At 38.0% G+C, this 13,552-nt stretch overlaps 1 protein-coding gene across 1 annotated transcript; it reads left to right on the top strand.

Annotated features, from left to right (window-relative positions):
* The first annotated feature begins 2,280 nt into the window (after window positions 1-2,280).
* LOC149816245 (non-functional NADPH-dependent codeinone reductase 2-like) lies at window positions 2,281-7,314 on the top strand. The gene is made up of 4 exons (XM_089987798.1): window positions 2,281-2,597; window positions 4,602-4,842; window positions 5,067-5,246; window positions 7,087-7,314. The coding sequence occupies exons 1-4, from the start codon at window positions 2,281-2,283 to the stop codon at window positions 7,312-7,314; spliced, it is 966 nt and encodes a 321-aa protein (XP_089843924.1).
* The last annotated feature ends 6,238 nt before the right edge of the window (window positions 7,315-13,552 follow it).

Below are 13,552 nucleotides of genomic sequence, written 5' to 3'. Positions count from 1 at the left end.
TAGTATATTTCATTTAGCACGTACCCATTACTCTCTCTCTCTCTCTCTATATATATATATATATATATAGAGAGAGAGAGAGAGAGAGTTTGTGTAATATATAGTAAACATATATGTTCCATGTACAAATAACATGAAACTTTTTATACGAGCCAACTTGTGTTCAGTTCACCTTATTCAAGGACAAGTCGAGCTTGAGCTCGTTCGGCTAAACACAAATATGAGTAGAGTCATGAGCTCGGTCCACTGATAAACAAGCCAAGCCTGATCCTTCGCTGTTAGATTCGTTAGGCTCGTTCCATACCAGCCTTAGAGGCAACTAGACGTCACATGATGAATGATATATTTGTACTAACATTCTGAAAAGAAAGGACCATTTATGAAAAATGTAAAGAAATAAGGGTGGGATGTTTTGGGTGTTTTCCGTGAAGGAGGACTATTATGGGAAAAACTCAAAAAATTAATCACAACCTTATAAGTTTGTTTTCATCTTAACCCAAATCAATTCCCTTTGGGGTATTCACCTGTCGTCTACTATTCATGAGGGATAGGGTTACAAATGGTTCACATATATGAGATGGTGATTTTGTAAATTTTGGAGGAAGCCTCATTAAGTGGAACCCGTCCTTAAAGGTTTCTGTCACTAGAAAAAAGGTGAAATGCTAGGTACATTCCTAGAGGTCTGGTTTTTTCTTGTTCATGAAGGAAAAACCACCCTCATGGTCAGAGACCTACTAGTCCAGCTGGCTAAGCCTGCCATACTTAGGTAATTGTCCCGATAGTATAAACCTGTCGCGCACTCAAGGTTTTTCACTGAAAAATATTTTAGAAAATAAATTCGAGATCCAAATTTGAGAAGATAATGAAAATTGTTCTTCAAGACCTCACGGCTTTCCTCTTCTATTGACCAAGGATCAGCCAGATCATGGATGTCATATCTTTGTTGTTGGAGCTGTGTTGCAAAAAAGGAGCGTACCTTAACCAAAAACCTAAAAAAAATTGAGTTTTTGCGGCGAAAACGACTGAAACTTGAAAAAGACACTAAAAAATGACAAATACACTCACGTTACTCAAATCCAAACTTATAAAAATGAGAAATATAAATGAAACACATATAAAGCATGTGAATCTCAACACGGGCTATGGGTAACCCTCCCACGGTTGATAAGCACGCGAACACAAATGTCACGAACAATCACGAGTTCTAAAAGGTAGTGTGAGATATGAGGGATCTGAGTTCCTAGGTAAGGTTCAAGTAGGTGCACCTTAGGTTAGTCGACTAGGCCAAGGTAGGCTATGTGGGTCAGGTGGGTCGTCTAGGCTGGGTTTAATCACTAGCGGAGTTTCGGCAAAGTAACAGTGCTTATGAATGTAGGGGTCTCATCCTGAAATAGGAGGAGCACTCCTATTTATAAAGTTTTAATGGATCTGAATATGTTTTCTACATATCCGAGATCCAAGGTAAGATGGGTGGCTCTCATTCAAAGAGATTTGAGAGGCTAGGATTCGATCTTGGGGTTTCCTGGTCGATAATTTTGTAAAGAGGATAAGAATGACTTTTATTTCGTCACATGAAATGAGTTTCAGCATCTACCCATGACCAAAAACCAACAAAAGCTTTAGTTACGTAAAATTTTTGAATTGCCAATCACTCTCCTTTGATTTGGACTCGTCTCTTATTTGGAAATAGCCTTTATCGCTTGATAAATTTTTTTTGTTTTTTTGAAAAAAAGGATGCTCGGTCTTTTGTGGAATTCTGGAAAAAACACTCATTCCTTTGAAAGAAATGTGTAAAGCGCTAAAATATATCTAGAAAAAATTACTTATAAAAAAAATTCTAATACTAATATAAATGATTTGAATCTCGTGTTTAAAATCACTTTAACTCTGGGATTCAGATCCTATAGTTCCTGTGCCCTGACTTGATTTCAAATAAAATTCTGATATTTACGTCCATTTTGAACTCATATATATATATATCGTTTTTTTTAACATATTTTCATCATCATTTTGAATGCAAGCATTTTTAATCATGTATTCATTGTTGGACGAATTTTGCCATTTCAAGTGCTTCCAATTATAGGTTTGACACTCTGTCCAGCATCTTTCCAATGGTTCTTCATAGTTTTGGATATACTTGAACCACTAGGCAAGGTTCTCTGTGAATTCTTGTGTTACACGCATAGGCATAGGCAGCTTTATATATGAGAGAGAGGTGAGTGCCTGGATGTGGTGTGAGTGCCTGGAAGTCAGTAAAAGAGCTCAATTAGAAAGCAATTAATGGCTCACCATAACATCCCTGAGGTGACATTGAGCTCTGGCTTTCGGATGCCATTGATAGGCATGGGCACAGCCATGCACCCCATCCCCCCACATGAGGTTGTTCACAGGGCCGTGCTTGATGCCATTGAGGTGGGCTACCGGCATTTCGACACGGCCTCACTCTATGGAACAGAAGTGCCCTTGGGTAAAGCCATTGCCGACGCGCTCATGCATGGTCTGGTTGGCAGCAGAGACCAACTCTTCATCACGTCCAAGCTCTGGTGCACTGATGCTCACCCAGAGGGAGTCCTCCCTGCCCTTAGGAAGACACTGGAGTAAGTAATTTGATTGCTGGCCTCACTTTATTATACATTTTATTATACATGGTCCCAATGTATCAAAATTTCATGACATAAAAAATCTTACTTTTATGTCCAAAAAAATTATCCAAAGCATGATTCCTATCAAATAAACTATATTGAGACGATACAACTTATAACCATGATTTCAATATATGTGGAAGTAGGTACTCCCCGAGCAGCATTATTATACATATGCATACATACGGACATGTATGCATAAAGAGAGGGTAAGTCTTTCGTGCAGATGTGCAAGTTCTTTTGACTCAAGCTAACCTTGCAGAGGTCATAGTCAATTTGCTACAGATTGGCTCTCGGATCATTTTTTTTTACAAAAAAAACTTTTTAAGATGTGAAAATTTGATTCATTTATGGCCATTGATTTTTTTAATCACCAAAAAACATGTACATACACTACATTCCTGTGATTTAAAAAGATCATGTAGATCATATCTATAGGTTATATTCACTTAACAAGAGCAATAAGATATTGTTCATTCAACTAATTGATACCATATGCACCTTCACCAGAGACTTTTATATTGAGTAATGGGTTCATGCTAAATGAGTTTTTCAAGGTTTTTTTGTTTTATTTTTAAATTCGCACGGTGCAGATGTGATCTATGTACTTGATTTTATAGGGATCACCTCTTGAAGTGTTCAATTCTGACACATGGATGGATTTTTATAATATTCAGAAAATCAACACTACAAAATCTTTGTAAATGGGTTTTTATATAGAGTAATGGTATAATTTTTTTCATTGAAAACACATGATCCAGGTGTGGATTCTTCATAAATTGACCATGCTCAACACATTTATGGAGTCAAAACTGCAAAAAAGATACTAAAAGAGAAGAAAAACCTATTTAGCATGAACCCATTTCTCCTTATATATATATATATATATATATATATATATATATATATATGTATATATAGAGAGAGAGAGAGAGAGAAAGATGTATGTGTTAAACCCATTTGGTGCTAAACTGCATGCTAAATAGTTTTTTGGGCTTTTTTATTTTATTTTTAAATTTTGACCGTACAAATGTGATCTATGTACTTGAATTTACAGGGACCAGTTCTTAAAGTGTTTGATTCCAATACATGGGTGGGTTTTTATAAAGTTTGAAGAATCAACCGTCCAAAATCTTTGTAAATTCTTTAGGCTTCAAACATCATTTTTTTCATCGAAAACACATAATATAAGTGTGGATTCTTAGTAAATTGACCATGCCCGACACATTTATAGGGCCGAAAGAGCATAAAAAGCACTGAAGAAGCTGAAAAACTCATTTACCATGCAGTTTAGCACCAAATGGGTTTAACACATACCTCTTCTCTCTCTCTCTCTCTCTCTCTCTCTCTCTCTCTCTCTCTATATATATATATATATATATATATATATATATATATGTGTGTGTGTAGAGAGAGGGAGAGAGACAGCTACTTGAACATTGATGGACGGCCAGCACACAAAAAAAACGTGAAAAGTCGTTAAAATGATGAATTTTTTGCCCAAATAGCTTTAGAGGACATGCATGGCATTACAATTTTGTATGGTCACAAGTTTCCCTTATACCTTTAGTGGCACTTTTTGAGCGCCGCTAAAGGTCATTTTTTCCTGGTACTCAAAAAGCACCGCTAAATTCATTTGGACGAAAAAACTCATCATTTTGATGCAATTTTCTTTTTGTGCTGGCCATCCATCGAGCGCCTGATGGATGGCCAGCATGTTCAAGTAGATGTTCAAGCACCTACTTCACTACTCTCTCTCTATATATATATATAGAGAGAGAGAGTCAATACCTTGAACTGCGTCCCTTCTTTCAGAGAAAACAACATTAAACCCCGTTCAGTCATCCTGCTAAGCATCGTTTTCATACATGGAATGATCTTATCAACTGTACTGGATTATAACGGTAAATGTTGTACCGTAGCATATCTCTAATTGTTGCTTCCTTAACATGATTTCAGGAATTTGCAGTTGGAATATCTGGATCTTTATTTGGTGCATTTCCCAGTGAGATTGAAAGGAGAAACACAATTCGTATTTAGCGGTGAAGTCACGATTCCAATGGATATAAGTGGCACGTGGGCAGCCATGGAGGAGTGCCAAAAGCTCGGCCTCACCAAATCTATCGGTGTTAGTAATTTCTCATGCAAGAAGCTCACTGATTTGCTTCTTACTGCCAAGATACCTCCTGCCGTGAATCAGGTACTTCAACTTGCTGATACATAACAACAATTAGTTGTTCACTTCACCAAACAGAAACAGCGGCAGTCCCCGTTCCCTCAGTTCTTGAAATATCATAGCGTTATTTCTCATCACAAAGGGTGCCGATAACTTCAGAGAGGACAATAATAAACTTTGTACTGAAAAGCTGTCATGGCTTATTAATTATGCTTTTTTTTTTCTTTTTCTTTAAATCCTCCAAACAGGTGGAAATGCATCCAATGTGGCAACAAGGAAAGTTGAGAGAGTTCTGTGCAAGCAAGCGGATCCATGTGTCTGCTTGGTCTCCCTTGGGAGGAAGGGGAAACTTTTGGGGCTCAAACGCGGTTTTGGACAGCCAAGTTCTCAAAGATATAGCTCAAGCCAGAGGAAAAACTGTAGCACAGGTAATATTGAAATGATTCCGTTGCTATTCTGCTAGAGGGTGCACAACGAGCTGAGTAGCTCAGGCTCGGCTTGGGCTCCCCACCTCCAACTTGTTTATTTATTAAGTTGAGATTGAGCTTAGTTATAAGCTTAATAGAATAAATGAGCTTGAACTAAAATAAAGCTTAACAAAGCTCAATTAGCCAAAATTATATATATATATATATATATATATATATATATATATATATATATGTTCAGCATGATCGGTTTAATAGGAATCGACTGTTGGATCATACTCTTCTGATATAAGAATATGATCTTATAAGTTCTAAATTTTATATAAATTCTAAGTCATTGATTTTTGAATCCTTGTGAAAACCTACCTGCTCAAATGTCATCATCAGATTATTTAAAAGTTGATTTCTACTAAACACCACCATGTAGATCATATATGTAAGGTCATATTCGAAAAACAATATAAAAAAGTGAAAATTTGAGACCGTTCACACCCTCCTGCCCTTGAGGAACCAAACTCTCTCTCTCTCTCTCTCTCTCTCTCTCTCTCTCTCTCTCTCTCTCTATATATATATATATATATATATATATATATATATATATATATATATATATATATATAATTCTACAGTGGTGCACACTTGATTTACATAAATTTAAGCTTAAAAGGCAAAATCTAACCTTTGGACCAAGTTTAGCATGTTTTATTTACTATTTTCATGTGTTAAAGCTAACTGAAATATGATGTTTTATATTATTTCTAAACCATCCTTATTTTCTTGAATTGTGAGCATTTGATTTTTATTGTCTCCGAAATGAGATTTTATGATGTATTAGACATGATAAAACCTTTTAATATATTAAATAAATTGAGCTAAACACATTTGTCTGTTTGGATCTATACAAGCAAGAGTGTGTACCGTGGCACAAAACCATCATATATATGAAAAATGAATAATAAACTGAATAAAATTAAATTAAATTAAGACAGAGAATGGAAAATAACATAACATTTAGGTGGTTCAGCTAAAAGCCTACATGCATGAAAAAAAGTTCATGTTCCGCTCTTTCTTTTTCATTTTATTCAATCAATCAAGTCATATATTTATACAGGTTTATGATCCAAATCAAGAAAATTTATTTACAACTCACATGAAGACTAATCAAAATATGATAATGATGAAATGAAATTCAGCTAATCCATCAAATCTTAGAAAACTATTGAAAATTTCCTCCAAATTTAAATAAAAGCTTCTATATCATCATAGATTCTAACACACCTCTTCAAGTTAGAGGATGAACAAAAGAAACTTGAAACTTGAAAATAGATGTTAGAATTGATCATGCAGCATCGAATGAACAACAATTTGAACCCAAGTGGCTAGAAAATGCACAACTTGAAGATTGTGGTACAAACTTGTTGATAGAATAATTTGCAGCCTCCAATTTGGTAAATTTGGATCATATCCCACTCTGATAGCATGTAAAAAATGAAGAATGAACTGAATAAAAATAAAATAAATTAGAATGAAGAAAGAAAAATATCATGACATTTACGTGGTTCGGCCAAAGGCCTACGTATATGGGGAAAAACTCATGCGCCTTTTCTTTCTCGTTTTATTCAATCACTCAAGTCACATTTATATAAGTTTAAGATCTAAATAAAAAAAACTTAATTTAAATTCATATGAAAAGTAATCTAGTTAAGATAATGACGAATTAAATCTCATCTAATCCATCAAATTTTCTAGATGAACGGCATGCAAGCTGGAAAATGGACGGCAATCAATTTGGCTATCTTGTTCAAACCTCTAGTAATAGATAGAATGATGTTTATTGCAGGTTTGCTTGAAGTGGGGATTTCAGCAAGGTGTGAGTTTGGTGGTGAAGAGCTTCAACAAGGAGAGGATGAGGGGAAATCTTGGTATTTTTTATTGGGAGCTGAGTGAGGAAGAGATGGACACCATTAAAAGCTCTCTTCCACAGGGTAGACTGTACGGTTGTCCAACTTTCATATCTCCTGGTGGCCACATCCAAACCCCTGAGCAATTATGGGATGGGGAGATATGAAAGACCCCAAAATAGATAAACACATGCAGCTCTTTGCAGAATAAGGATTTGATTGAAAGAAATTTTCCAGACCCCTCCTTGCTGCTTCGTCATGATACCGTAATCATTTAATGTCGTTCATCTCTCTTCAAACTTATGTCTTCTTATGCACAATAAGTGGGAAATAATTAGTTTCTATATTTCAATAAAAATAAATGTTTGAGTTGATTCCTTACATGTTGATGCAGCTTTTATCATTTTGTATGCAGTAGTCGGAGTTGTGAACTGGTCTGACATATATAGGTCGCTTTTGGCTTGACCCATAACTGGACCTGTTTTGAAATAGCGTGTTATGTTTTAGATCCAGATCTAAATTGAATCGTAAAATGAAGTTTTAGATCCAGTTGAGATGTGAAACGTTGTGGTACATAGGAATGTTAATGGGTTGGATTTAATCTGACATCAGACCCAAATCTGGATTCGATTAGTCCAATTTAGTAGCCAAATTTGGATCCAGACTTCCGTATTGAGTTTTTGCATCAGAATCCAAGTCTGAATATACTACTAAACCATGAATCCATTTACATGTAAATATCAGATTTTAAGCTAGTTGCATCTTGATTCGGTTTTATCTAATTTCATCTAACTCCAATTAGGCCAAACATTGTAATGGCTAGATCCAACCCGAGTCCAAATGTTTACATGCCTAGTGCCTTGTGGTACTTCCTCTAGAGAGGTAAAAATTTGATTACTTTCCAAGCCAAAAAAGACAGTTCGATCATATTTTCTTCTTCCCGCTCTCCCCTTCACCGGATGGAGGAGGCATACTTCTTGTTTTGCTCTTAATTGAAAGAGTGCCACGATTAGACATCTTGTCTTATCTTGTTCCCAGGTGATCATCCCCTTGCTCTAGGGTTGCAAGATCTCTGATGGAATAATACTTATGCCAAACTGGGCTTGGATACATCCATCACTCACTGCTTAAAATAGACCAGTTACATGATAAGGTTGAAAACCCACCATTCTATTTTGGAGGAATTAGTACTTATTCTTTATCATGACCTTGTTCAAAGCACGGTAATCCACACATAAGTGTTTGGAGCCATCATGTTTCATCTGAAAAAGGACTGGGGTGCTAAATGACGCTTTCGATGGACGAATAATGTCTGCGTCCAACATCTCGTCTAGTTGCTTGTGCAGCGCCTTTAACTCAGTTGGCCCCATATGGTATGAAACCATTATGGGAGGCTTTGCTCTCGGGATTAACTCAATCTTGTGGTCGACCTCACGTCTTGGCGGAAGACGCTTCTGCAATTCTGGAGGCATCACCCTCTGAAACTTCTCCAATAGTGGCGCTAGAGTCAGCGGCACTGCTGCTTCTACCTTTCCTTCTTCTGCGCGCACTGCAACTAAGAATGTCTACTCTTCATGCTTGACACCCTTCTTCAGCTGCATTGCCGATAGCACTGAAGACTTGTCTTTCTGCGTAAGGCACTATACTGTGTGGGAAAGGTCTGACCCCATGATCATCAACGTGTTAAACTTTGGCAGCATCAGAATATTCTGGCTTCGCAGAAACTCCATACCCAAAATCACCTTGAAATCGTCGAGGGGCACCACAGAGAAGTTGGCTTTACCAACCCAACTCCCCACTTAAATAGCCACATCTCTTGCTTCACCAAGGATGAGCTTGGCCTTAGAGTTTACCATTTTGATGGTCCTCTACTTTGGCTCAGGCTTCAAGACCAACCACTCTGCCTCTTCCCGTGAGACAAAGTTATGCATGGCCCCGGAGTCTATCATTGCTGAAGTAGACTTTCTATTCATAATGACTTCCAAGTACATAAGTTTCTTATTGACTTGCATGTTCTTAGCCACACAACTTCTAGCAGAGTTAATCGATCGCATGGCCCCTATCCTTGATTGCATCGTCTCAGTGTCATTGCATTCAGTATCGCTGCATTCTTCGTGTGCAGCATTGGTTTGCCCGTCGTCCTTCACGAGGCGCTTTGGGTACTACCTGGCAATATGTCTATCACCACAAAACCAGCATGTCACAACCGCACCCTTGTTGTTGTTCTTATACTTTGTGAAGTTTTGTTTCATTTTGGATTGATGGTGTGTCGATGCCTCACCTTTATCATCGCATCGCTCATCCTTCTTACCTTTGTGGTCAGGCTTCTTCTTGACTTTGGTTGATGGAGTGAAAGGCTTGCACTGAGTGTCAACTAAGTGTTCGGCTATCACATATGCATCTTCCAAAATACAGGGGTTACTCCTTTCCACTTTAGACTGTGCTCATAGCCGAAGTCCCACAATAAACCAGTTGAGCTTGTCATCTTTTGGCATATTAGGTATCTTTAGCATAAGCTTATGGAATGTTCTAACATAGTCTTGCAACGAACCAGAGTGTTTGAACTCATGAACCATCTGGTATGCCTGCCTCTGTTCGTTTCTTGGCATGAAATAGTTGCGCAACTCTATTTTGAAGTCGTCAAAGGTGTCTATCATGCATTGACCCCTCTCCATGTCATTGTGCTTCTGCCTCCACCAAGTGATAGCATCTCCATTAAGTAAGGTTGTTGTGGCCTTAATCCTCAGATCTTCAATGATCACATTTTAGATATCCAAGTAGTCTTCTACTTGGAACAAGAAGTTCTCAATGGTCTTGCTGTCATGAGAACCATAGAATTTTCTAGGTCTTGGCACATCAATCCTTGATGGCCTCTCATTATTTCTGTCATTTATGGTCACTGTCTATTGCAACGTACGGTTCTTCAACTGAAGCTTCCCTACTTCAGTCAACAAGTTGACCACTGTAGTCATCAACGAAGTGACCAGCCCCATTAGTAAGTTTACCTGCTCTTGCAAGCTCTTCACCACATCATTTAGTTTATTGAATGATTCACATGCTCGTAAAATCGCTTCCTCATGCGAAGTCACATGTTCCACCAGCTTGTTAACAGTTGCAGTCAACTCTCCTTGGCCTCGAGGTGAACCCATCTCCTCAGCTTTGGCAACTGCCTTGGCTTTGGTGTTGCGCAACTGCCTTGGCTTTGGTGTTGCGCAAGTTTTGATAAGGCGCCACGATGTCTTGCTCACAAATCGCAATCTGTCGGCATGTCTGTCGACACCAACTTCGAAGTCCATTCCTCAGCACGAGAACGAGCTCTGATACCACTTGTCACAGGCCTATTTTCTTTAATGGGCCAGTGCGACGCGACAAACTCTCCTCACCGCCGCAAGCCTACTTGCCAGCTTGATTGTCAATCACGGAAGGTTGTAATCAGAATGCAAGAGAGCAAGAGTGAATAGAGGGAGAGAAATTGCAATCACAAGAAGCAATCACAACGAGAGTGAACAAAAGAAAGCTCAACGCATTTACTTCATTCACAATTTTGCCCGCAGGCGATTACAGTTCAAGTATACGGGCTGCCCCTTCGGAGTATTGATTCACCTGAACCGGGCAGCTTACATCAGACTCAACAAAAGCAAAACAAACTCTAAGTGCAACTGTACAATGTAAGTCGCAAGGGAACATATGGAATATGAAGATTAAAGTTGGGGGTGGGCAATGGGTTAGGTGGGCTGATGGGCCAAGCTGACCTGGCTCATCATGGGCCGGATTTGGGTCAAGGTTTTAGGCTCTGACCTTTTTGTAACATGGCCAAAATTCAGCCTATTATATACATGGGTCAGACCTAGGTCAGCCCACATGATAGAAGGCGACCCGATAGGCTTGAGAGCTACCTAATTAATTTTTAGCAGTTGGTTGCATAATAACTTGGTAATTATTACAATTTACCTAATTAGTTACATTGATTATTTGAGAAATAGAAAGATAATTAGATGTGTGCATTAATTTATCATTTAATTCATTTCTTTTGATATTATACAAATTAGTTTATGAACTTTATTCCAAAAATAACCTACAAATGGGTTTGAGACGGGTTGAACCGACCCGTTAAACATTAGCCCATTGGGCCAATGAGCTGCTCTTCAAACCTGAGCCCTTTAAGAATGGGGTTGTACTTAAATCATGATGGGTCATCGATGTCCACCCCTAGATTGAAGTAATAGACTGGCAATGATAACAATATGAATGGGGATAACCAGAGCAAATACTTGTAAAGCAGAATCGAGACAGTTGGTGAGTTGAAGAATCAGAGAAGAGGCAACCAAATCCAATCCTCTTAGCAAAAACAATGAGTCGCCCCTTTCACTATCTTCTTGGGGGAAAAGAAGCTTCTCTATGCTGTTGAATACTCTTTTCTTCCATCACAAGCTAATTCATTAGTCACCTGTTTTGATTATTAGACAAATTGAATAATGTTTCCATTATCGAATATTGTGAGACATAAAGAAAGGTTGTGAGACATGTTTGGTGGTGATGTTGCCGCAAGAGGACCAGCCCAATAAACCAGTTTGTCGTCAGAGGATTGAATTGAATACTTCGAAATAACAAGAGTGCATACAAGATCATTAAAAAAAATAGCACTTTTTTATATGTGATCGGGTATGCACTGTCAGCGTGAAAAGGTTGTAAACTACAGTTTTTGGCATCACCACCATCATTCTAAACAACAAGTGTTTTCCTTTGTTCAAGTTTTTACCTAATTAGTTGGATTTGGGTCAAGCAGGGTCAGACCCGACCCACTTCACATTGGCTCATTGGGCCGAGTCATGACCTGCTCTTCAAACCCGAGCCTGTTAAGAACTAGGTCGCACTTAAAGCTTGGTGAATCGAGCTCTAAATGGGCTCAGGCCTGCCCAGACCCATGCCCACCCTAACCTCTGAATTTTTTAGTGGCCTTTCTTCCACTATGACTTTCAGTCCCTTAGATTTTTCTAGACCGTTGGTTTTCGATGAGCATCATAAGCCCAAGAAATAGGGGGGACTCTTTCTTCCTCACCTGCCTTTTTTTTTACAAAACCAGACTTGCCCTCTTCCTTTCCTAATCTTGGTTGGTCTCTCTCTCTCTCTCTCTCTCTCTCTCTCTCTCTCTCTCTCTCTCTCTCTCTCTCTCTCTCTCTCTCTCTCTCTCTCTCTTTTATGCCAAAATTTGATCCGGTTGTGACTGGTCTATGAGAAGTTTGTGCAGAATTGATGCAACACATTAGATCTCCAATTCGACATGAAATTCAGCCACAACTAAAATGATTTTTTGTTTTTCACTTAAGAGCTCATTTTTGGTATTTTCGTGCTAATAATGGTGAATCTAACTTGTATAATAAATACCAAATAGGTGCTTGTTGGGCCTAATTGCGAGTTAGGATAGTAGCTATTATGAAAAAGGTGAGTGTGTGAGAGATGGATCTAGTAGAAGAGGGTTGGCTATCGTTAGAAAGGTTAGAGATGAGAGGGATGAATTGGATAAATAGTATAAGGAAATCTCAATCGCTTTGTTGCTTAAGCAAATGACCCAAATCCCGAGGTAGGCTACAATCAATTCCACTTTTTGTAATTAGAGAGGCTACGAACCATAAATTCTAAATACAAAAACATTTTTCAAAGAGTTTATAATTTAAAACTTAATTTTCCAAAATTAATGCCCAGGAATTTCCCAATTTTCTTGAGGTCAAATTATTGGCTTATATTTTTACAACAAACAAAGAGATTTTTATGAGAATTTTTCACATTTTCACATATTTCTAGCTATAAAATAGAATTCAAGAATTTAAGTGATAAGTCATATTCTGTTTTAGGAGTGACATTTTTGTCATTCATTAACAAGTAAACGAACACCTCTTTCAAGCATGCTTCACAGCTTTGTAGGAATGTCATAAATGTTTTTCCTTCATTTAATGAGAGATCAAAAAGGAAAAGAAACATAGTTAGTACCAAAACAACAAGTTGAGGGGCCTTTCACTTTTGTGTAAGGTGAGAGGGTGTGAAGGTCTTTCCAATTGTTAGGGGTGTAAATAGGTTGGGTTTTTTCATATCGGATTCTAAATCAGGTCTAAAAGAAAGACTTAAACCCAACCTGATCTAATTGGGTTCAGGTTCGGGTTTGGGTACAGCTAGAAATTGTGGACCCATATGGGTTAATGGGTTCGGATATGTATCGGCTAGGGTATAATTGGGCCGAGTTTTCAATAGACCAGTTTTGATTCAGGTGGGTCCGGGTTTGGATATCACTGAAAAAAGTACTAGAGCCATAAGGGTTAACAGGTTCAGGTCTCAACCGTTCGAGTTTCAGTAGGATTGAATAACATGAAATTTGATACGTGCAGCTAAGTTAAGTAAGTTGATCTTTAC

This window comes from Nuphar pumila, chromosome 14 (genome assembly GCF_984573655.1).
Source record: "Nuphar pumila chromosome 14, dmNupPumi1.hap1.1, whole genome shotgun sequence".
NCBI classification, from domain to species: Eukaryota; Viridiplantae; Streptophyta; class Magnoliopsida; order Nymphaeales; family Nymphaeaceae; genus Nuphar; species Nuphar pumila.
This window is presented reverse-complemented; position numbering and strand designations above follow the sequence as displayed.

Excerpts from the sequence above, each read along its gene's own strand:
- LOC149816245 (XM_089987798.1), top strand. The coding sequence starts at position 2,281 with ATGGCTCACCATAACATCCCTGAGGTGACATTGAGCTCTGGCTTTCGG. Across the intron at positions 2,598-4,601 it reads GCCCTTAGGAAGACACTGGA|GAATTTGCAGTTGGAATATC; the intron begins GTAAGTAATTTG and ends ACATGATTTCAG. Across the intron at positions 4,843-5,066 it reads TACCTCCTGCCGTGAATCAG|GTGGAAATGCATCCAATGTG; the intron begins GTACTTCAACTT and ends TCCTCCAAACAG.